Source organism: Nyctereutes procyonoides, unplaced genomic scaffold (genome assembly GCF_905146905.1).
Source record: "Nyctereutes procyonoides isolate TBG_1078 unplaced genomic scaffold, NYPRO_anot_genome, whole genome shotgun sequence".
Taxonomy (NCBI): domain Eukaryota; kingdom Metazoa; phylum Chordata; class Mammalia; order Carnivora; family Canidae; genus Nyctereutes; species Nyctereutes procyonoides.
This window is the reverse complement of record NW_026575125.1, coordinates 118,572,068-118,594,059: the sequence shown is the minus strand read 5'-3', so window position 1 is coordinate 118,594,059 and position 21,992 is coordinate 118,572,068. Positions and strand designations below refer to the sequence as shown.

General features: G+C 63.7%; 1 protein-coding gene across 11 annotated transcripts in view; it reads right to left on the bottom strand.

Moving 5' to 3' along the window:
• ATP2B3 (ATPase plasma membrane Ca2+ transporting 3) overlaps positions 1-21,992 on the bottom strand; it is a 43,919-nt gene that overhangs the window by 6,069 nt on the left and 15,858 nt on the right. For 7 of the 11 annotated variants that reach the window (XM_055337283.1, XM_055337285.1, XM_055337286.1 and 4 more), the window contains 8 exons: positions 21,047-21,226; positions 20,841-20,928; positions 20,185-20,291; positions 18,880-19,071; positions 17,027-17,240; positions 15,829-16,040; positions 14,600-14,707; positions 12,972-13,154 (listed from right to left, as the gene is read on the bottom strand). In XM_055337283.1, coding sequence (XP_055193258.1) covers positions 12,972-13,154; positions 14,600-14,707; positions 15,829-16,040; positions 17,027-17,240; positions 18,880-19,071; positions 20,185-20,291; positions 20,841-20,928; positions 21,047-21,226 — 1,284 coding nt within the window. Of the gene's footprint in view, positions 1-7,664; positions 7,819-12,971; positions 13,155-14,599; positions 14,708-15,828; positions 16,041-17,026; positions 17,241-18,879; positions 19,072-20,184; positions 20,292-20,840; positions 20,929-21,046; positions 21,227-21,992 lie in introns of all 11 variants that reach the window. The other 4 variants (XM_055337282.1, XM_055337281.1, XM_055337288.1 and 1 more) reach the window with 4 other exon arrangements.

Here is a 21,992-nt window from a genome sequence, read left to right as displayed (position 1 = left end):
GTGCTCGGTGTTGGTGTTCTGATGGGGTGTTTTCAGGCCCCCCAACCCTGAAGAGCCCCAAAGAACTAACCTCTTGGGATGCTGGTTGGGTGAGAACCAGCCAACGCTTCGAGAAGAGAGGCTTGCCCTAGAGACCCGAGCTCACACGCGAGGTGGGGTGCTGGGGGGACCTGGGACCGCCCCACGGCAGAGCTCAGCGTGTCCCGGCACGAGAGGGAGCGAGGCTGAGCCCAAACAGGGCCCGTCCCCCACGCCCTGCCCTGCTCCTCAAGCTCCAGCCGAGGCCCAGGGAGGGCTCCCTCGGGTCACCTCTCCAAAGGGACCTTGCCACCCTCCAGGCTGTCCGTGCCACCGCACCACCCGTGTCCGCAGCCGCACGGGCCCATCCCAGCGCACTCGGTGGCTGACAGCTCTGTCCAACCGAAGGGGCTGAGGGTCACCCCGGGCTGCCGGTCCCAGGGCCGCCGATCCCCCAACCCAGTGCCACGCATCAGCATGTCCCGCAGCCCCCGGTTCCCCGGCCTCTCCACCCTAGAGCCCTCCGTGGCTCCCCTGAGTTCCTGGCGGCCCCTGGGGCTCGGCCCCCAAGGCCAGAGGCCCTGACTGCCCGGCCTCTTGAGCCTCCCTGCCTCCCGCCCGCGGGGTGGGTGTCTCTGGGGCCCCTGGCAGCCTCCTTCCCCTCTGCCTAGTGAACTGCACCCTGCCCTCCAGCCTAGCTGGTGGGGACGCCCAGCATTCCAGCAGGCGATGGGGCTGCCCTGGCTCCACCCTGAGCAGTGGGGGCATTCACCCAGCTGGACCCCGAGCCCCCCAAAAGTCCAGTGACCGTAAACGTTACAGACACGAAAAGCACTTCCCAGTAAAGATGCCTCCTAGGGTTCTGGCCACGGTGTCTGGGAAGGCTGAGGAGGATCAGGTCAGGGCCCGCTGTGCCCCCCATTTCCTGAGGCCCGAGAGGCAGCTCTGCTTGCCCCGGCACTGCCTGGGTGCCCCCTCCCCCGGCCCCTGCACCCACTCGAGCATGTTGCCCCCGTCCCTCGCCTGCTCACACATCTTGTCTTAAAAAAGAGACCCTCAAAAAAAAAAATAAAATAAAAAAATAAAATAAAAAAAAGAGACCCTCTCAGTGCCGTGGTCCTCTCTAGCCCCTGCCAGTGGCTCCTTCCTGGCCCCCTGCTCCCCAGGGACATCCCCAGCTGGGCACTCAATGCTCCCCACGCCACACCCCTGCTGCCTGGCTATAGCCAGGGCCCCAGGTTCTCCATCCTCTCCCCATCCCCCCACACCCGAGGGCCCCGAGGCTCATCTTTGGGCCTCCCCCCACCTCCCATGTTTCCTAGCTGCTGTGACCCCAAATGGCATCTGTCTGCTGACCAGCCCCACATCTCTATCTCCAGGCTTGGGGCTCGGCCTGCCACTGTAACCTCACCCCTCACCCCACGCCTCTTCCTCAGTCTCCCTGCTGCTGCCCTTGGCCTCTGCGGTCTCTTCTCATGGCAGCCCAAGGAATCCGGTCAAACCGAAGCCAGAGCCTGTCACACCCTCCGCCCGTCTGAACCCTTCAATAGGCGGGGGTCAGGGCCTGCCTCAGTTCTTATCCTTGACTGTCTCCAGCCTCAGCCTCCTGGCTCTTCCCACGCTCCTACCTCAGGGCCTTCGCACAAGCTGTTCCCTCCGCTGGGAAGCCTCCTCCCCAGGGAGCCTCCTGGCCCCCCCCTCACCTTTTCTGTTTCCAGGCTCAAACCTCCCGGCTCCCTCAGAAACCCTGCACCTGTTCCTTTCTTCCCCGGCGTGGCTCACTTTCAATTCACCGCCCCTGCCCATTGTTCTCTCCTCCACCTCCTTTCCGCAGGCCCCTGAACACTGGGGTCTGTCTGGTTCACTGACCACCCTGGCTCCCAGCACCCACCATGGTGGCCGCGCGCGGCAGGGGCTCAGTGGGCAGCTGCTGAAAGTACCTCTCACCAGCTAGCTCGGGTCCCCCCGGCAACATGACACCTGCCCCTTCCGCTGCCTAGATTCTTTTGCCAGGATGTCCCGTGCTGGCCTTGTCTCTTTGTTCAGAACCCGGCTCACGTATCCATCCTTCGAGAGGCCGTCCCCAGACAACCTTCATCCAGAATAGCCCCCCCGACACTTCTCTTGCTCTGCTTTCTTCTCTTCTGGGGCTTGTGACCATCTACACTTAACGGAAGCTTACTTCTCGGTTTGTGCTTTGCTGTCCGAGCCGAGAGCTCCGTCAGCGGGGACAGGTAGGGTGACACTTCAAACCCACAGCGCCGCTCCAGCCACACGGAACCAAAGCAGAAGGGGTGCTTATGTCACACTGTGACACATGACCATGCTGCTGATGGATGGCTGGGGATGGGGCGGCAGCGGGGCTGAAGGTCGCGGTTCCAAGTGGACGTGCTCCGCTTTTGGTCTGACCTCCCATCGCTCAAGTTTGCAATGCAGGTGCTGATGGGGGTGGAGAGGGGATGTGGAAACGGGGAGGCGAGGGGAGGAGGGAACACCCACCCAAGGAAAGGAATGCAAAAAGGGAATGAAAAGAAAAGAAGAGAAGAGAAAAAGAAAAGCAAAGGCCCCTGAACAATGATGACAACGGCAACAACAGAAACTGGGTTCGACAACCTTCTGGCCTTTTCTGCTCTGTACCGTGGGACACGCAGGCCCCGGATGGAGAGGGGTCGTCATGCTATCCGCCCCCTGCTTCTGTCTTGCTGCTGCTCCCTCAAAGCCCCCTCATGCCTGATGGGCACTCCTGCCTCTGTACCAGCCTCTCATCCAGAGTCTTCTGCGGGAGGAAGGGGACCTTCTGCTCTCCTGGCATCCAGGGCGTGGCTTTATAGCACATTCTGCACATAGCGGCTGGGGAGAGCCAGGGGAACTGCTTTCCAGGAACTTCGGGGCTCCCAGGCCCCAAAGCATCCCTGTACGCATGAGGGGGTGTCTCGGGGCTTGGATGGGACACAAAGAGGCGTGGGGTGACATACCCACAATCGAAGAGGAAGGCTCCCTTTCCTCACCATGGAATCAGGACATGTGAAAATGCAAACTCCTTTCTGAGGGATCGAACCCCAAACCAAACTAAAGACAGGGCTTTGTGCGCGTTGGCAAGTCAAAAATGCTAACGGCCGGCACCTTTTGTGAAGTTTACCTCCCGTCCTGTGTGCATGCACCTGGGCCCGGCCTGGGAGAGTCCAGACTCACGCTGCTGCTGTCAACAAGCTGCTGCACTGAGCTGACCCAGGCACGGTGCGTCCCGGGCCTTTCGGGTGGTCGGCCTGGCTTTTCATCCCGGCCACGTCCGGCTGCAGGGCCTCGAATAAGTCTTGAGCTTCCCGGGCTCTGGCTCCCAGCCCCGGGAGTCAGCCTGGAAGTGCCTACTGGGGAGGGCTGGGAGCAGGGGTTCTGGGTCTGCCTCAGGCCTCGAGCCAGCCGGTACGTTAGGAAGGAGCCGGAAGGTCCCTCCCTGTGGTCGGGCCCTCGGTGGCGGAAGGCTCGGGCAGGGCATGGCTGATGCTATTCCTAATGTGGAAACAACGCTGGCGAATAGCTGAGACAAGATGCCAGCACACTGTTCCCAGAAGCCCAAGTGGAGAGACTTGGCTTGGAATCAACGAAGTTCCCGAGAAAGGCGCAAACTCCAGCAAACAAGACTGCTTGCCCTCCGCAAGGCTCCTTCCTCCGCGGGGCTGCTGCCCTGCGAGTGTGCGATGAGCTCGGCCCCCCAGGCCCCAGAGGGTGTGTCCCAGGAAATCGGGGGGCGGGGGGGCTTACCTGGCATCGGCTTTGCCAAGTTGGATGGAAGGCTTTCGTGTTGCAAAAGGCAATTCAAACAAAGCAACTGCTACGGTCTGTTCCTGGCTCGGAGGGTCGGAACCAAACAGCCCCGGGGGAGCCCTTCGGGCCGCATCTGACCAAACTCCCCGGTCGCCCCTGCCGCTGTGGCCCGGCTGGGTCAGGAGCCCGCTCTGCCGCCGCGGGGGGCTGGGGGAGCCAGGAGGCCAATGCAGGTGTGGCTGGGAGGGGGCGCCGGGGCGCTCAGGCCCGGGGGCAGCCACCTGGCGCCCGCCTGCTGCCCGGGAGTGAACCCGAGTGAGCACAACACCCCGTCGGGCCAGGCCTTTGGGCCCCCGCGGCCAGCCGGGGAGTGGGCCCGGGCTTCCTGCAGCGCGAGTGGGTGCGAGCGGGCCGGGCCTGACGGGCCTGGGGACGGGGCACGGGATGGCAGTCCCTGCTAGCTTCCGGAAGACGGACAGGGCTGGACAACGATCGCAGGGACGATGACGGCCGAGGTCCCATGCGAGCTGGGGGGTGGCCTGGAGGTGGCGGCCCGTGAAGGGCAGGTGGGACGCCCCGGCCAAGAACGAGAAGGCTGAGTGAGCCGTCCTGGGGCTGCGAGGTCGCTGTGTGTGGCCAGGGCAGTGGGGGCCGAGTGGGGCTCCCAGATCCAGAAGCCGCAAAGACACGTGGGTGTAGAAAGCCCGGGGGCCCGGGGGTTGGCTGGAAAGCATGGGTGCGTGTGAGCGTGGGTGTGCTGAGCCCCAAGGATCTCTGCGCCGCCAACCGACCCTGCTCACCCCTCCAGGGCGCTGTCCCTTGCCTCCGGCTCCCCCTGCACCGCGCTGAGCGCTGGGACCTGTGTCGGTGAGCCATGTCCCCTGCCCTGCGGCCCCGGGGCTCCTGCACACGCCCGGCACTGGGCCTTCCGCCGGGAGAGCCCAGGGTTCTCGGCGGGAGTGAGTCACAGCAGAGGCCCGGTGTGCTGGAGACACTTGCCCCGGCCTGTGCGATCACGGGCAGACCGGCGGGGCGGTGGGCGCAGGGGACAGGAATCTTCCCGTAAGAAAGGGCTGGGTTTTCCTCGGGAAAACCTTGCGGCCTGTGAGCACTGCAGCCTCTGCCAGGCTGCCTCTCGGCTAGGCGAGGAGCTCTGTGGTGAGCTGCGCCTGGCCTTCCTTCCAGTAAGTTCCCAGAGGGGGTGAGGGCCAGTGGCTAGCTCCCCTCCCCGTCCCTCGTGCCCTGTCCTGATTCGTCCAAAGAGGGTGCCGGGCTTAATGATTTCTCTAGGTCCTCACAGCTTGCACTGGGGGCCGGTTCTGAGTTCCAAACCCGTCTGCCACACAGTGATGATGGCGGGAAGTGCTTTTGGTTGGTGGCTTCCAGAAGCAGGCATGTCCCCTGGTGTTGCCAGCATCTTCCTCCACAGGGGGCTCCTTTCTGAGGTGCGGCCGCTCAAGTGGGATGAGCCTTTTAGGCTGGTGCTCGTAGGTTGGGACCTGGGGACCCCCTCGCTATCACAGCAGCACCCTCCTCAGACAGAAGGTGCTCCGCTCTCACTGGGGCCCGTTCCTCACCCGGCGGCACGTGGGTGGAAGGGACGGTGGCCCTGTTTTTGGTCAGGCACGAGTTCGATCCCCCTGGAGTAGCTCGTGACCGGGGGCGGGGGGTGTCTCTCGCACTGTTCTTACCAGGCACTGCTGGGCTCCCCAGAGTGGGAAGTGGGATGATAGATGGCTGCAGAAGGAAGGAAGGCGCTAGGAAGACAGGAGAGAAAGAGCCTACCGCCAGGGAGGAAGCCCAAGGAATCCAGAGGGAGCCAAGAGACAACAGGCCTCGCCAGGTTCCCAGAGGGTGGCCCTGGCTGGCCCTGGAGTGGAGAAAGCCTGAGGGGTGTGACGAGTGGGGGCTCTGTCGGCTGCCTCCCCTCCCCCGCAAGTCAACAGACAGATGGACAGACAGACAGACAGACAGGAAGTGCAGAGAGAGCTGGCAAAGAAACGTATGGAAAAAAGTCAAGGGAGAGGGAAGAACAGGGGCAGGTCAGTATGTGCCTCTTGGGCCGACCCACGCCCCCTTTTGTCCCTTCATTTCCAGGAAGAGGGGTGCTGCTGCCTCAGCCAGGCCCTAGCTGAGGCGCTCCCGGGGGCCGAGACCCGTTTCTGTCCTCAAGTGACTTGGAGCTGAGCCTCCTGCACACCTCTCTGGGTGGAGTGGTGGCAAGACCCCTCTGGGACAAGCTCCCGCCTACGTGATGGCTGTTGGCTAATGTTTGTGGCCCGGGTGGGGAGCCCACTGAGTGTGCAAGGGGGCTGGAGGTGTGTGCGGCCCGTGGTTTGGGGAAGGTGTGTGTGTGTGTGTGTGTGTGTGTGCGCGCGTGCGTGCATGCACACGTGCTGTTTCCGGAGGGGACAAGGTGGTCCGGCGGGGACTGGTGTGGCCCACATCCCTTCCTTAAAGGGCAGAGTGGCCTGAAACGATAGTGTAAGCAAGAGGAGGGATGCCCCCCACTGGGGACCTCTCACCAGGTCCTAAAAAAGGAAAAAGAAAATGAAAAAAAGAAGAAAAACAAAGAAGGGGAGGGGAGGGAAGACAAAGAAAGACAAAAGAAAAAAGAGAAAGAGAAGAAATCAAGCAAAAAGAAAATCCCAGAGTCTGGTGAGGGAAAAAGCGTAGTTAACGGCTCCCGTCTGGGGGGAAGCGATGTGTTCACGGAGGTGAGAGTTGCCGGGTCTCACTGGAAGGAAAGGAAACAGGTAGCATCGAACCATCCCGGGGGGCTCTGGGCTCATACTCGAAGGCTCACTGTCTGGTGTTTGACATCTCGAGGTTGTTACAAGAGGCAGGAGGCCCGGGGGGAGCCCGGGAGGAGCTGGGGCTCACACGGTTCCCGGCCCTCTCGCTCCTTGGGGAAACCCCGCCGTGGCGGGTTCAGGGGGGCTCTAGTGGCTTTCCTTTTGTCTTTGTAAAAAGATGTGAGCAATGGTGGAAGCTTCTACCTCGCTTAGGGCAGCCCTTGGTCGGGGGGGGGGGGGTTGCCCTGGAGCACAGAGGAGGGAGCCTCCTTCTCCCAGCTTCTCGGAGGAAGGAGAGGGAATGTGGACCGGATCGGGGTAAGACCTGCCAATCCTGAGGCCTGTCCGGAAAGAGCGGAGGTGCCTGGGGGACAAGTGGAAAGGTGGCAGGGTGCAGGCTCGGGCTGTGAGGAGGACTCCGGGCCGAGGAACACCTTGGACGCCTCTAGCGGCGTGGGCTCGGGGCACGTGAGCACAAGCTGCTGGCCACCCCGGAGCCCGCCCGGGACCCTGTGCCGGGCCCTCCCGAAGCCCGCCTCCAGTGTGACACCTCCGCAGGGGGAGTTCTGGAAGCTGCCGCTCTCGCCCCAAGTAGGTGGGCTGGAGCCCTGCGCTGCCAGCGATGCCCGGGACGGCAGCTGCCTCCCCGTCCGGCCCTGGAGGGCAGCCCCGAGCCCGCGGGCCCCCCCACGGGCCGCCCCACGGAACCTGAGCAAGGCCCTGCCCCGACACCAGACAGCACCAGAAGCGGCCCGAGTTCATGAAGAACCATCGGCAAGTGCAGACAAGTTCAAGAAAAGAAAGACCAATGACAGAAGGAGCACTAAACGAAAACCAAAAAAAACCAAACGAAGCAAAGAACAGGAGGTCCAGCAGTGCCATGGACTCAGGACATTTCATAAGAGAATATGGCTTTGGAGAGACACACCGTCTGGGCGGGAAGGACTGGACAGGGCGGTGGAGGAAGAACGGAAAAGCCACGGTGAGCGGAGGATGCAAGACTGGAAAAAAAGAGAAGGAAGAGGCGGGGAGGCTTTTCTCCCCCCGAGATGCCATTTATGAGAGAAAAGGGGACTCAAGACTCACTCCCAGCGGCACTGGTGGGATTGGCGGCGGAGAGAATTGCGTGAGTAGGGGTAGAAAGATTGGTTACGTCATGGAGCTGGCTGAGGACCGAGGACCTCCGGCGCACGGCACCCTGAAATGAAGCGCTTCTCTTGAAGGTACTCACTACCTCCATCTGTGGGAGAGAAAATGAGATAAAGGTTGGCTTGCACTGTTGTCCCTGCCAGCGCGCGGGGGTGGGGCTGGGCGAGGACGGGGGCGCCACGCTGGGCTCGGGGTGTGACCGCGACGCCTCATCTAGGCCGCCCCGCTCCCTGGGAGCCGACAGTGCGTCCGAGCCGTCCAGCAAGAGAGGGACGGTTTGCTGAGCGAATGACGAGCACCCACAAGGCCGGGAGGGCGGGGGGGGGGGGGCGGGCGCCGCAAGCAACCGTTGGGGAAGGAGCCGCTTGCGTTCACCGCAGGCTCATCGCAAGCCGCGTGTCAACAGGTCCCCGTGTCGGCCGGCTGCGGGGGGCATGTGACAGCTCCCCTTAGGACGAGGCCCCCTGCGGCTGTGCTCGCGGGTGGGGTGGCGTGGGTACAGGGGCCCTTCCCTGGCCTGCCCTGGTCTACGCGACACGCATCGACCGCTTGGCACTCTGCTGGCCTGGCCCGCCCTGCCCTGCAGTGCCTCAGGGGGCTCCCCCGTGGGCGTGGGCGCTCTCGGTGAAAGACTGGACTTAAAAAGAGAGGGGGGGGGATTTTGCCAAAGCACCCGCTCTGTCTTCCCGGGCCCCCTTCCGCAGGGCCACAGGTGTGGTGGGAGGGACAGCAGAGAGGCCGGAGGGGCCTGGGAGCAAAGACGGCTTTTGCTTTGTCCTCCGCCCTTTAAGCTTCCCAGGTGTCAAAAGGCAGGTGGGTCTATGGGAAGTGAGAGCCACGTGGCGAGCTTGCTCGGAGTCCCCGGGGCCTTCCGACTTCCCGCCCGCGGCCCTTCACCGGCCTGGAGGCCTGGGGGTGAATCAGGCCTGTGGCTCAGTGGCCTCGCTGCATGTGGCCCCGTCGGAGACCGTGTGCCTGGGTTCCGGGAGGGGAGGCCGGCCCAGCACGGCACGCTTTTGGCTGCCTCTTTGGGGATGCCTTCCAGGGCTGGGGTGGGGGCAGGCCGTTTTGGCCTTCGAGGATGGCTCTGATTTCTGGAAAGTGCCATACAGTTCACTGGATGATGTGAGCAGCAAAGCAAATATGCAATTCCGGACCTGATGCACACTGGCTACCTACTCTGGCCCAGAGCGAGGGGCCCCATGCCACCCCCAAGTCCTGCGGTGGCTCTGTGGTGGCCACTAGGTCCAGCGGGGTGTCTGACGCGGGGCCAGGCTTCCCGGAAGAAGGCAGTTGAGTGCTCAGACTCCCCCCACCCCAACCGAGATGAAGATGTGCATGATTTCGATTCCTAGACGCGCAGTGGAAAGGGCTACTGCCGTGTACTCTGCCGCCGAGCCCCCTTCCACCCACACAGCCAGCTCTTCAGCAAGGGCACCTCACTGCCGGGACGGACACCCATGCATAAGGCACTCTGAGTGGCCACGGGGGGCTGGCACGGCGTCTAGTGTGCCCCAAGGCACGGAAGGAAGACGACCCAGGCCATAGGGCCCCCTCTCCCTGGGGGCAGGGAGGCTCTCCTCCCTCGATGGCCAACAGGTGTCTAAGGTCTGTCTCAAGAGGCGACGAGGGAAGGAAAAGATGCTTTTCCTGCCTCTGATTTGACCTCTCCTCACGGTGTCCCCATGGGATGATGGTATCAATCAAAATACCTCACACTGGCCCCCTGCCCCCCAAAAGCCCACTTGCTGCTGAAGCTTCTCATTGGCCCATAATGCAACGTGAAGTAGACCGCAGCATGAGCGCTTCGAAAAAGCTCCATGGTCTCCATTTCAAGGACTCTTAGCAATTCTGGAATGACCGCCCCCCCCCCCCCCGCCCCGGTCCCCAACCCTTTGGGTGTATTAACACGTTAGTATGGAATGATGGTGACAGCAGGTAGCAGGTTACAAAATGCCTTCACTTAGCAACGTAAAAAGCTGCGCTGGCCTCCCAAATCCGGAGAGCAACTTTGTGGTTCGCAAAATCCAGAAATCTAGGGCCGGCTGGCTGCCTGGAGCGATGCTTCCCTTGGCTGGGGGATGCCCACAAGCTGGAGGACTTGATTTGTTTTTCGAGCAGGTATTTTGAATCACAAAGAACAGATGCTCTTTAAGAAAATGAGCTCAAGTATCCAGTAGCCAATTGGTTTGGCACTCTTGATGAGCATGGGGGATGTGAGGTGACAGTGTGAGGGTCCTCTGGAGGCAAGAGTGGCTGTATGGGGAGGGCTAGGAGTACGCTAGGGGATCGCTAGGGGATCGAGGAGGGGAGACTCTTGCTGGGTGACTTCGGACAAGACCCTTCCGCCTGGGTCCCATTTCACCATGTATAAAGTGACTGGTCAGCGTCTACATGGGCGGTGATTATCAGAACGGCCCGTAACTCCAAGACCCTGATTGAGGGGACCCGCTCGACTAGCCAGGCAGCGGTGGCAGGCCCGGGAGCCCGTGGGCACACCGACACAGCTGGCCGGGAACCACTGACCCTTCCCCAGACGCCTCACACTGGGCAGGGCTGCTGTCTCAGCTGCTAGAAAAGCACCATCACCTTGGGCTCATCAGCGGAAGTGGAGGGGGCTGCCTGGAGGAGAGGGGTGCTGCTGCAGTCACCCCCCGCCTGCCCCCCGCCGTCTCAGGCTGACTGGGCTCTGCCGCTGAACTGGGGCATGACAGATGGGAGCCCATGGGGCCAGGATGGGCTGGGCAGGGGCTCACGGCGTGCTGCGAGGCAATGAGGGGAGACCTGGACATCTGGCCACGGAGTCGTTCCTGTTCCTCTACTGGGCACTCAGCGGTCCATTTGGACCTAAGACATTCGTCCCTGGCCACGTTGGCTTAGGTGCTCAGGATGCAAAGATGAACGAGCCAGAGAACTGGCCTCCTGCTTCTCCGCTGGAGAAGCCCCTTGCATCCCTGGGGAGCTCCTTGAAGGTGACTTATTTGGGGCCACCTCACCCAGCCCTACAATATCCCCAGCCCTGGGAGCAGCCCAGGACTCTGCAGTGTCGGTAAGTTCCCTGGGGCATTGTGCTCCTCACCGATTCTAGCGCCCTGGGCTGGGAGCACGGAGGGAGTGGACTCAGAAGGCTGCAGGAGGAGGAGGGGCCCTGAGGGAGCACGTGGGAGCCGGGGAGTCCTGGGGCCCCGAGTGGCCAGCATGGACGCATAGCGAATGCATGTCTAGAAAAGCAGCCGGGGTAACAGGAGCACAGGGTGCGTGGGATGACAACGCCAAGAGGCAGGGGCTGGAAGGCCACGGTCGGGACTCGGGACTCGACCCTTAAGACAGGAAGAGCGGCTACACGGCCACGGTGGGGACGGGGGTCACCGGAGGGACTCGGCGAGCAGAGGCTGGAGGGGCAGGCGGGAGGCCAAGAGCCTGTGGCCGGAGCTGAGGCTGAGCCCCGTGACACTGCCGGGGATCGTGTGGCACTAGCTGGCAAGCTGCGTACGCCAGGAGCGTCAGGCCCGGGCGGGGTAGGCATGGCTGCTGAGGGCACCTTTGTGTGAGCTTCTTTGGGACGAGCCCGTAGCGCTGCGTGACAGGCCATGTGACACTCCGGAGGCACACACTGGGGAGAGGTGTGCTCTCAGGTCATGCCCCTGGCCCAGGGGCCCTCGCGGGAATGTGCAGAAGGGCGGGCTGGGCGCCAGGTGGGACCCCCAGGAGGCAGAGAGTGGGAGCCAGGTCAGGGGCACGGGGCTGGGCGTCCTGGACAGAACGTGGAGAAAGACCGGTGTCACGGGGGGCGACAGAGGCAGCAGGTAGACCTGAGCCAGGCAGAGACACTGGCGGCTAGGCCGGGAGGATGGGGGCCGGGGTGGCTGATTGGGGACATGCGTTCGAGGGGGACGGCTGGCGTACCAGCTGTGTGCGGACACAGGAAGAGTGTCTGGGATGGCACTGGGGCCCCGGCTGGCTCAGGGGAGGTGACGGGGCCATCGGCCAGCAGCTCAGGGGCTGGGAGGAGCTGGGCTCCGGGACTGTGGTCCAGGCCAAGGCCACTGTGGGCGTCTCGGTTCAGGCGTGGCACTCTGGGGGCTTCGGGTCGGGCAGAGGAGGAGACGGGGAGTGGGGGGCACTGGGGCGCCATGTGAAGGCTGCCAGGGAAGGGGCAGGCAGCGGGGAATTGGCCAAGAGGCGTCCACAGGGCCCAAGCAGAGGCCACGGGACAGGGTAAAAGGAGGGGGACTGCAGCTGAGACAGCCGAGGGTGGGGTGAGCTCTCACCCGCTCTTCCTTCCGCCCCTACTAGGTCCCGTGCCCCCAGCTCTGTGGGACTTTGCACGTGTGAGGGCCGCAGCAGCGGGGACCAAGGTGTGGGTGGGAAGTGGGGGTGCCAGGCAAGCGAGGCTGAGGAGCAGACAGTGGGATGGAGGGGACGGCAGAGAGCGGGGCCGACTGCACTCATGGAAGGGCGCTGGGAAGAAGCCTTGACGCAGGATGGAGGGACAGCCCTTGGTGACAACTGCCTCTGGGACGTTGGGGCAGAAGCCAGGCTGTGGTGGGACCACCAGTGAGTGTGAGGAGAGGATGTGGAGAGACACCGAGTACAGAACATTCCAGCAAGAAGGCCACCTGGGAAGGGTTGGGGGCAAAGAACAGGGGTTGCTCGGGCAAGCAAGTCTCGTGAAGGCTGGGAAAGCGCCCGAGGCCGAGTGGTCCCCGTGACCAGGTGACTCCGGAGACCCCGGGGTCCCCGAGCTCTGATATTTGGACACTGAGATGAACAGAAAGGCCCAACCCTGTGGCCAGAGTCCGCTTGCACAGAATTCACAACACAGGCCGTGAACGGCGAGCTCGCCAAAGGCTGTTTGTAATGGGCATCTGGGTCCTCCAGGTTGTCACCCCCCTGCCACCTGGCTGTGTCCAGCAAATGACGCAAGGCCCCGCAGCCACGCAGACGGTGGCTGGTCTGTGCCCCCCAAGAGACAGCTATCGGTCACAACAGATACCTTTCGGTGACACCTGCACCCGGCACGGGGGAGGGCCCCCGGGCTCTGAGGGACATGACAGAGACAGGCCATCGAGACATCGCAGCCGCCAGCAGGCGCACCTGGGGATGGCCCTTGTCGCCGAGGCAGCAACACCCAAGGGTTTCCCTACTGGTAGGGGGCTCAGGTCGCCCACTCTCTGCCTCTTGCTTGCTTGCCACCCTCCGAGGGCGGGAAAGCCAGGGTGGCCAAGTGGCACGGTGGCTTACCTGCGTCTGAATCCGATTGAGGCCCCGGAACCAGAGGATCTGGCCGCGGCGGAGCTCCCGCTCGGCATGGTCGATCTCTTCCTCCCCCTCGGCCAGCTCCTCGTCGGTCATCTCATCCTTCCCGGGCCCGTGCCCTGCCTCCTTCAGGCACTTGAGCTGGCTGGTGGGGATGGTGGCGATGACCTGCGGGGCCACAGGTGAGGGCAGCGGACACAGGTGGCTGTCAGAGCAGCGCTGGTCCTTTCCGGGGTGTGTGGGGGTGGAGGTGGTGGGGGCTCTGCTGGGCCCGGGGAAAGGCCCCAGCCCGCCCGCCGCCCTCTGACCCAGGCCGAGGCCCTCGTCTATGCCCCTTGCGCTCGGGCCTCGTGCACCATTGTCTCCCCAACGGCTCTTCCCTGCGGGTGGAGCCGGGGACGGGACGTCCTTTCCTGGTCCCCGAGGCTGCCTGCCTGGGCCACCTGTGCCTGCTGCCAAGTGCTGCTCTCCAGAGAGATGCCAGCCTCTTTCCTCTGACCCGGAGTGGTCCTGGGGGAGCGGGGCGTGGAGGCCGTCGGGAGCAAGGAGTGGTTTCCAGCGAGGGGAGGTGTGGCCTTGGGCCTCGGCTCCCGACAGGGGACCTCTAGGTCTCCGGTGCGTCCTGCCTGACGAGGGGGTCTCCGTCTCCCTGGGGCCGAGGGCCCGCCAGGCAGTCTGTGCCGATGTGTGATTCCTGGCCGGGCCCTGGGCCACACCTCTCGGCCTCACGTCTAGGGGGCAGGGCCTGGGTATCCGAGGTCACCCCGCGGGAGCTCCGGGCCTCTGGGACCGACCCCGCACCCGAGGCCCCAGACAGCGGCCCTGGTGGCAGCGCCCTGTGCGTGTTGTCACACATCACCGTGAGGGGTTCCCCCCGGCAAGCGACCTGGTGGCTCGCCCCTGCTCTCTCCCGGACCCTGCCCTGCACACACTCGATCTTGGACTTGCAGCTGCCGGAGCTGTGACAGGGTAGCATCTGCTGTTTAAGCTGTGCTGTTTGGTTGGGGTGGCCCGAGGGGACTAAGACACAGGACAAAGTGGATCCTGGACTTGGTCTCCTGTACAGTGTTCTAGAACTGCAGAGCAACGCTCTCAGGAGCCTCCTGTGCGCTATGGCCTGGGCCGTTTCCTAACGTAATCGCTGGGTGCCACCAGCCTCCCGCCGCACGTGGCTTTAACTGCCAAGGGCTTGAGGTGTCCGACTTTCACCTTCCATCATCTCAAAGTATTTCTTCACTTCCCTTGACCCTTTCTCTTTGCCCCTCAGAGAATTTCGCAGGGTTGTTTAGTTTCAAATATATGGGTACTTTCCAAGCCACCCCCATTTTAGGGGACGATTTTTGGCTTCTACCATGAAAAGGGGAGTGGTGGGTGATTTTGCTGGGGCTTTGTGACCTCCCAGCCATGGCCCTTGCCTTTCCTGTGCTGACACTGTCACCTGCGGCCTTGCCCCCGAGTGGTGACATGGCCCAGGCCTGAGCCCTGCTGTGAACACACCGGATGCATGGGCCCCGAGGCTCCACGATCCCCCCGCATCGTGCCCCTCTCTGGTGCTGTTGTGGAGGGCACAGCTAAGGCGTGGGGCTGGGGAAGGCGACAAGGCAGACACTCACCTGTCCCCAGACCAGCTCCCCAACGCCAACGAACAGGCACCAGAGCCACTGCTCCGTGGACAGGGGGGAGCAGCTGAAGGGCTTTCCACCGAACTGGACGATGACAATCTGCAGGGGTGGGGTGGGAGGGAGGCAGGTCCAGCCGGGCACAGCTACTGAGGCCCCTCCTCCAGCACTCAGGGCCCGCCCTCCAGCCCCCCTCCCCGTCAGAGGTCACAGGGGCTGTTGGTTCCCCAGGCAGACGGGCCGCTGGCCGGGGCTCAGCGGATCGGCCGCATTTCCAGCTTCTCTAGACCTGACGCTTTAACACCTGCCCTGCGCGCGGGCTGGCAGGCCGTGATCCAGACACCCCGAGGACATGCCCCGCTAGCCTTGCCCGGGCCACCTGATGCCCCGAGGCCCCTTCCTAGGGAAGAACAGCCCTCCGTGGGGTGAGCTTTTTCAATACAGACCAACCAATCTGGGGCCCACGCCCCAGCCACCCCTGTAACTGTGCTCTCCTTTCCAGGCCACTGCCCCTGCCTGTCTGACCCAGGGCTGGGGCCCAGACAAGCAGAGGCAGCCCTGTGGCCCCCAGAGCCCTGAAATCATTCATACCGTGAGTCCTCAGCCTGCTCACCCCACCTCAGTTTCTCCCAAGAAGCCTCAGTAAGGCTCCCCGCTCCCTGCTCTGCCTCCTGACTGACCCAGGTGCTTCCGCGGGTGGTCCCCCCACGGCGGGGTGGCCCCCTCCTTCGGGAAGCGAGGAGCTCCTGTAAGGAGCGAACTGCGCTGGCCTGTTGCCCTCACTACGCCTCGTGTTTTCTATTAATACACCCCATTTCTGAAGGCTCAGCCTCTCCTCGAGAGTTGACTGGCCAGCCTGTCCACAGCACGGGCCAGGCAGAGGCTGGTGTGTCAGCACCGGAGCTAGGAAGTGCATCCCAAGGAACTTTCGGGGGTTCTGGTGGCCCCCCACCAAGGAATCATATGCTGGAAATGGGAGCGGCAGACTCCGAGAGGACGGTGAGGGGGTTCGTCCCGAGTAAGGCCCTCTCCGGCTCTCTGGGACCCAGCAGGTGAAGCCAGGGCAAGGCCAGGACGTTCTGAAGATGGGCACAGAGGACACGGGGTCCCAGGGAACGCGGGCAGGGGCTGGGAGAGCAGAACGGGACGGGCGGGCCCCTCGCGGGCCCGGGGCAGAGCCCCTGCGCCCCCACCTGGTGTAAGAGTGGGGCCGTCCCTCCTACCTGAATTGCAAAGGTGCCCAGAACGATGGTGCAGAAGATGGGGTTGCTGAAGATGCCATGGAAGACGTTCCGCTCACCATGGATCTTGCGGGCATTGATCTCGTTGAAGAGCTGCATCATGACGAAGGTGTTGAAGATGATGGTGTAGTGCTCGGAGGGTGGGGAGTGCAGGGGTGCGTTCCTCCCGCTGTCGATGTCAAAGAAGAGCTCCCCTGCAAGCCAAGGGGCGCGTGAGGGGAGCCAAGCCCTGGGCGGACACGGCTCCCTGCCGGCGTCACCTGAGGGGTGCCGGGGGGCCGTGCCGGGGGCACACGCAGCCCCAACCCTGTGGCGGGATGGCTGAGGGCAAGTAAGGAGTCTCACCCCACAACCTGACTCGCAGCCAGGTGAGAAACCGCAGGTGAGAAACCCTCCCCAGGGCAGGAACGGAGACGCTCAGGCCAGGTTGAGCTGCGGGTGGGCCCGGGAGGAAGCAGGCTGCAGGCCGGGCCTCCTTTCTGCCCTGTCCCTAAGCCCGGGCGGCCAGGCGACGGCCCTCAGCCAGGCCACGGGGCGCTTGGGCTCCCAGGACATCAGAGGAAGGCCCTCCGAGAGACCCCCTGCGCCCCCCTCCCCGGGACTGCTGTCCCGCAGCAAAAGCTGTCGTTGGGGACTTGCGCAGGGCGCCCTGACATGAGGGCCAGGGGCCAGGACCAGCAAACCCAGCCCTGCTGTGAATCAGGGGACGTGCCAGACACAGAGGCAGACGGGAGGGGGGGCATAGCTGCCACTGCTGAGGCTCGGGGCTCCCCGACTCCTCCCGCAACTGCCTTCCCCTCCTGCCCCCGCCCCCTTCCCGCTTCCCGACCCTTAGTGCCTCTCCCCTCCTCCTCCTCTCTGCCTTCCTCTACTGCCTTCTTCTTCCTCCTCCTCCCCCTCCTGCTTTCCCTCCTCCTCCCTCTCTTTCCTCCCGATCCCCCTCCTCGCACAGGGCTCTGCTCATTGTCCCCTGGAGAGATGGTCACGGGGCGCGTGGACGGGTGTGCGCGATCTGGCTCTGGGTGGAGGGTGACACATGCTGTCTGTTCTCTGGGGAGTGGACGGTTTCTCGGCTGCTCAGGGGCCTGTGACCCCGGGGGGGGGCACACAGACAGGGCCGGCAGGGAGGTGAGGGAGGGGGCTCCGAGGTGCTCATTCCTCCCTTCCGCGGGCGACCTACCGACGAACAGCAGCGTGAAGATGATGGTGAGCTGGTACACCGCGTGGCCCAGAATGTTCTTCATCATGGTGCGAGAGATCAGGGGCTTGTCGCGGCCGTATGGTTTCCGCAGCAGCAGCGCCTCGGTCGGTGGCTCCGTGGCCAGGGCCAGAGAGGCGAACGTGTCCATGATCAGGTTCACCCACAACATCTGCACGGCTTTGAGGGGAGAGTCCTGTGGAGAGGAGGCAGTCACCCGAGCGCGGGGCCGGGAGGCCCGCTGGCCCGCCACGCCCGGCGACCAAGTCGGCTTGGGGGCAGCGTCCCTGGCAGGACATGTGGCAAATCTGACTCCCGGAAAAAACATGACCTGGGGCAGCCCGGGTGGCTCAGTGGTTTAGTGCCACCTTCGGCCCAGGGTGTGACCCCGGGGTCCCGGGATCGAGTCCCACGTCAGGCTCCCTGCATGGAGCCCGCTTCTCCCTCTGCCTGGGTCTCTGCCTCTACCTCTCTCTCTCTCTCTCTCTCTCTCTGTGTGTCTCATGAATAAATAAATAAAATTAAAGAAACAAACGTGACCTCTCCGTCCCTGTCGTTAAGGTTAGCGGCGAGTTTTTGGTGCGTTTTCGGAGTCCCGCTCCCTGTGTCACCTGGTGGCAGTGGTCTAGAAGGTGCGGTCCCAACTGTCAGCAGGAGCTTGGCAGCCCCGGCCCCTGCAACGGGCGCTCTCCCGACCTCCCGCACCCAAGGGGCAGGAAGACACAGGGTCTCCCCCGCACCTTTCTCCTCATCGCCCCTGTGCTGGCGAGAAACCAGCCCCGCAGGAGGCAGACACAGAGAGCCCCGTTCTGGATGATTGTGTTGCTCTGAAACTTCCAGAACTACAGATCCACAGAGGCAGAAAGCAGATGAGTGGGTGTGGGGAGCTGGCGGCAGGGAGGCTGGCATCGGGGTGAGGCGAAGGTGTGGCCCGACACCGTGAATGGACCGGGTGCTGCCGGGCGGTGCGCGTCCAGTGGCTACGATAGGGCAGCGTATGCGATGTGGACTTTGTCTCCATGAGGAAGACTTTTCAGAGGGACGCGGATTCTGGACACTCACTACGGGGGAGAACTGGACTATCGAAAATGGGGAAGGGGCTCCTCCGGGGGTTTAAATACGGAGCTCCCATCGGAGCCGGCACTGGCCCTCCCGGATCTAGCCCCACGAGAAGGGAGAGGTCCCCACAAATGCTTGTACGTGCGTGTTCACAGCCCACAAACGGTGGAAGCGACCCCAGTGCCCATCGATGGAGCCAGGGACAAACGAGAGGCGCTCGCTCCATGCGCCGGAGCACGGGTCTCACCAGAAGGGACAAGGTGCCCATCCAAGCCATCGCATGGATGGACCCCGAAAACATGATGCGCACCGAAAGGCGCCAGACACAGAGGACCACGTGTTATTTGGTCCCATTTGCACGAAAGGTTCCAGAATGGGCAAGTGTGTAAAGATGGAAAGCAGACCCATGGGTGCCAGGGACTGGGGGACGGGGACGGGGATGGGGTCTTCTTAGGGACTGTGAAAATGTCCAGAAGCCAGACAGGGGCGGGGGTTGCACACACTGTGGATGCACCGAATGCCACTGAACGGCGAGTGCTCTCAGATGGTGACCTTTTTAGCATGTGATTTCCATGTCAGTTAAAAACAACGTGCAGCGGAGAAAAGACCTGGCTGTCGCCGGCGAGCCCTCGGGTAGGGCTCTTTGCCCGCACACTCCTGGGAGGGGGGTCGCACTGGCGGGGGGGGGGGGCGGAGCGCCGCCTCCTGCAGACCCCGTGGCTGGTGGGAGGGCGAGCCCGGGGTCGGCCTCGGGCACGGCACCCCCCAGTGCCCACCTGAGTAATGCAGGCGCCGGTGAAGGCCACGATCACGGCCACCACGTTGACCGTCAGCTGGAACTGCAGGAACTTGGAGATGCTGTCGTACACGTTGCGGCCCCACATGACCGCCTTGACGATGCTGGTGAAGTTGTCATCGGTCAGGATGATGTCCGAGGCCTCCTTGGCCACGTCAGTCCCTGCGATGCCCTGGTTGTGGGGTGCGGAGACACGCACAGTGTCCACGGGCCCCTTCCCCAGCCCCGCCACCTGGGCCGCCGGCCCGGCCACCCTTCCAAACGAGCCTCCCCACCAGCTAGACACGGATCTTGTGTCGTGCAGCGCGGCCTCTCCTACGGCGGCAGGTGGTCTCACGGCAAGGTGAGGGTCTTGGCTCATAAACAGAGAGGGTGCCGCCACCATGGCCACCGCTCTGGCATCACGTGCGGGGCCCAGCTGCCAGCGCGTGGCCGCCGACCAGCCTTCCGTGCGGTGTGAGCGTGCCAGGGCCGCTTGCCATAGGAGCTCCGTGAGCGCTGGGCCGGGCGCCCTCGGCAGAGCAGGGACATGGCTTCCCGGCCTGCACGGAGCTGTTTGGGGGAGGACCTGCGTCCCTGCTGCTCAAAGCCCCGGGTGCCCGGACAGCTGCGGCCTGGCAAAGCTGCACACCCTGTCTGCTGCCCCGAGGCTGGTTCTCACCGAGCCTGGGGGCTGGGGCTTGGTCCCCTTCTGGGCCTGGGGTTCTGAGCAGGACTGGCCTGTACCCCTGGCGCCCGCCCATGGCGCGCTGCAACCACTGTGGTGCCGGGCGGGGAGAGGGGCTCGCAGGGTTTCCGCCTTCGGCCACCGAGTGCGCCTCGTCGCCCTGCCACCCGGGCAGCGGGCTCAGGGCTTTACAGCAATACTAGCTCCGCAGAAGCAACAGGAGAGCAACACAGAGGACAAGCTCGTCTGGGGGGCTGTGGTGATCACACTTGGGCCTGAGGGTCACTTCATTTTATTTTATTATTTTATTTTATTATTTTATTTTATTTATTATTATTATTTTTTTTCTGAAGGTCACTTCAAATGACCCAGGCCCTGCTGAGGCGGGTGCACAAGTGCCAAGTCCCCCCGCATCACCTCGAGCATCCCCACACCAAGTGCCTTTAAACAAATCGCACGTTTGTCCCCTGCCCCGCAGAGCCTGTGGGGGCCCAAGTGGCCGGGATGAGAGAGGAGGAGGCCTCGACACCAGCTCCCACCTTCCTGCACGAAGCTCACATCCTCGAGACATAAGACGCTACCTGGTGTGGTGAACCAGGCGGGTGCGGGGTGGCTTACCATGGCGAAGCCCACATCTGCCTTTTTGAGGGCCGGCCCGTCGTTGGTGCCGTCCCCGGTCACGGCCACCACCTGCCGCTGCTCCCCCGTGTTGCTGTCGATGATGCCTGCAATGCAGAGTGGGGCGTCTGTGCCCGGGGCTCCTGCCTGGGCGCCGTGGGGGGCTGGTGACTCACGAAGCCCTTCGGGCTTGCCACCGTGCCGACGGCCCCCCGACCTCTGCGCTTCTGTCACCTTCGCGGTCTAGTCCCTGTGCCTTGACAGCGGCCCGGCCCCCTCCCCCGGCCCCGGCCCCACACCCGTCAGATGAGACAGGATGGTGCAAAGGGGCAGAGGCAGGGGGCTCAGCACCGGGGGACTTGGACAAGCGTCTCCCTCCCCGGCGCCTCAGTTTCCCCATGTGTTACAACGAGAGGCCATCCTGGCGTCTTCCACCCAGGCTGTCAGCCAGGAGGGGCAGAGGAGTGAGCCCTGGCCTGTCAGCCCTCGTTACCCCCTGTTTTCCTGGCGAGGAGACTAAAGTGCGGGGGCGGGGGGCATGTCCAGCAGCAGCCCAGGACCCCACCTCCTAGGCAGGCCCTGGAGCTGGGCTTTGGGAGTCTGGCGGGCGCGGCACCCCGGGGAGGGGTGGGGCGTGGCGGGGTGAGCCCCATTACCTTTGACCAGGGTGTGCTTGTCGGTGGGAGACGATCGGGCGAGGACCCTCAGCTTGGGCCACACCTTGTCCAGCCGCTCCTGCTCTATCTGGGAGGGGGAAGCACACAGAGGCTGCAGAGCCCGGGTGGGGGGTGCCGGGCAGAGTCGGGGGACAAACAGCCAGAACCCTGCACTGAGGCCGGGGCGCCACCGAGCCGGGGACTACCTCGCCTTTCTCATTGCGGATCCGCCGGTTGAACTCCTTCCCCTCCAGGCACAGGAAGTCCTCCCCAGGCTGGATGATGCCGCACTTGGCCGCGATGGCCCGGGCCGTGTTGATGTTGTCTCCAGTCACCATGCGGACCGTGATGCCAGCACGCTGGCATTTGCGGATGGCCTCAGGGACCTGGAAGAGACGAGAGTCACTGAGGCCGGGCCCATCTGTGTCTGGGCTGTTCCCTCTCCCTCTGTGCCATCCAGATGTGCGGCACCCTCCCCCCATCGTGGTCCCCAAGGAGGGCATCTGGGGAAGACACAGCTTGTCTCCTCTGCTGCCTGGTCCGCAGCGGGCAGGGTGCCTCAGGCCCCCAGCACCCCTCCCCAACCCTGGTGCTTGCTTCATGGTGCTGGGCCCCAGGACCGGCGATGACTCAGACCCAGGCCTCCAAGCACCAAGAGGGCGAGGAGATGGCACTGGGAGCTTTTGCGCTGTCGAGGGGGCACCACCGGAGTCGTGTCTGGAAAGGTGACCAGAGAAATCGGCCGCATCCGTCAACCCCATTTTCCCCTGGGAAACGGAGACGCGGAGCCGCCGAGCCGCCGAGCCAGGAGGGGCCCTGGTTACCAGGCCGGCTGGCAAGGTGGCTGTGTCAGTTAGCTCTGCGAGAGTGAGAAGGCACCTCTGTCCCCAGCTACCCTGCCAGATGGCAGGGCTGACGGCAGGCCTGTCCCTTTGGGGCCCTGACTCAGGGCCGGCTTCTGGCCATCAGCAGGCTTGTGGCCAAGCTCTGGGCACCTCTCACTCGCCCGCCCCAGCCCGCTCGTTTTTACGACAACACAAAATCTGAGACACATAGAGCCACAGGCTTCACGTGATAAGGTCCTGTCACTCCTCCTTAGGGGAGACGGAGCAAGTGGACGAGCGGCTGAGGTGGAAGGGGGGCAGGCTGCCT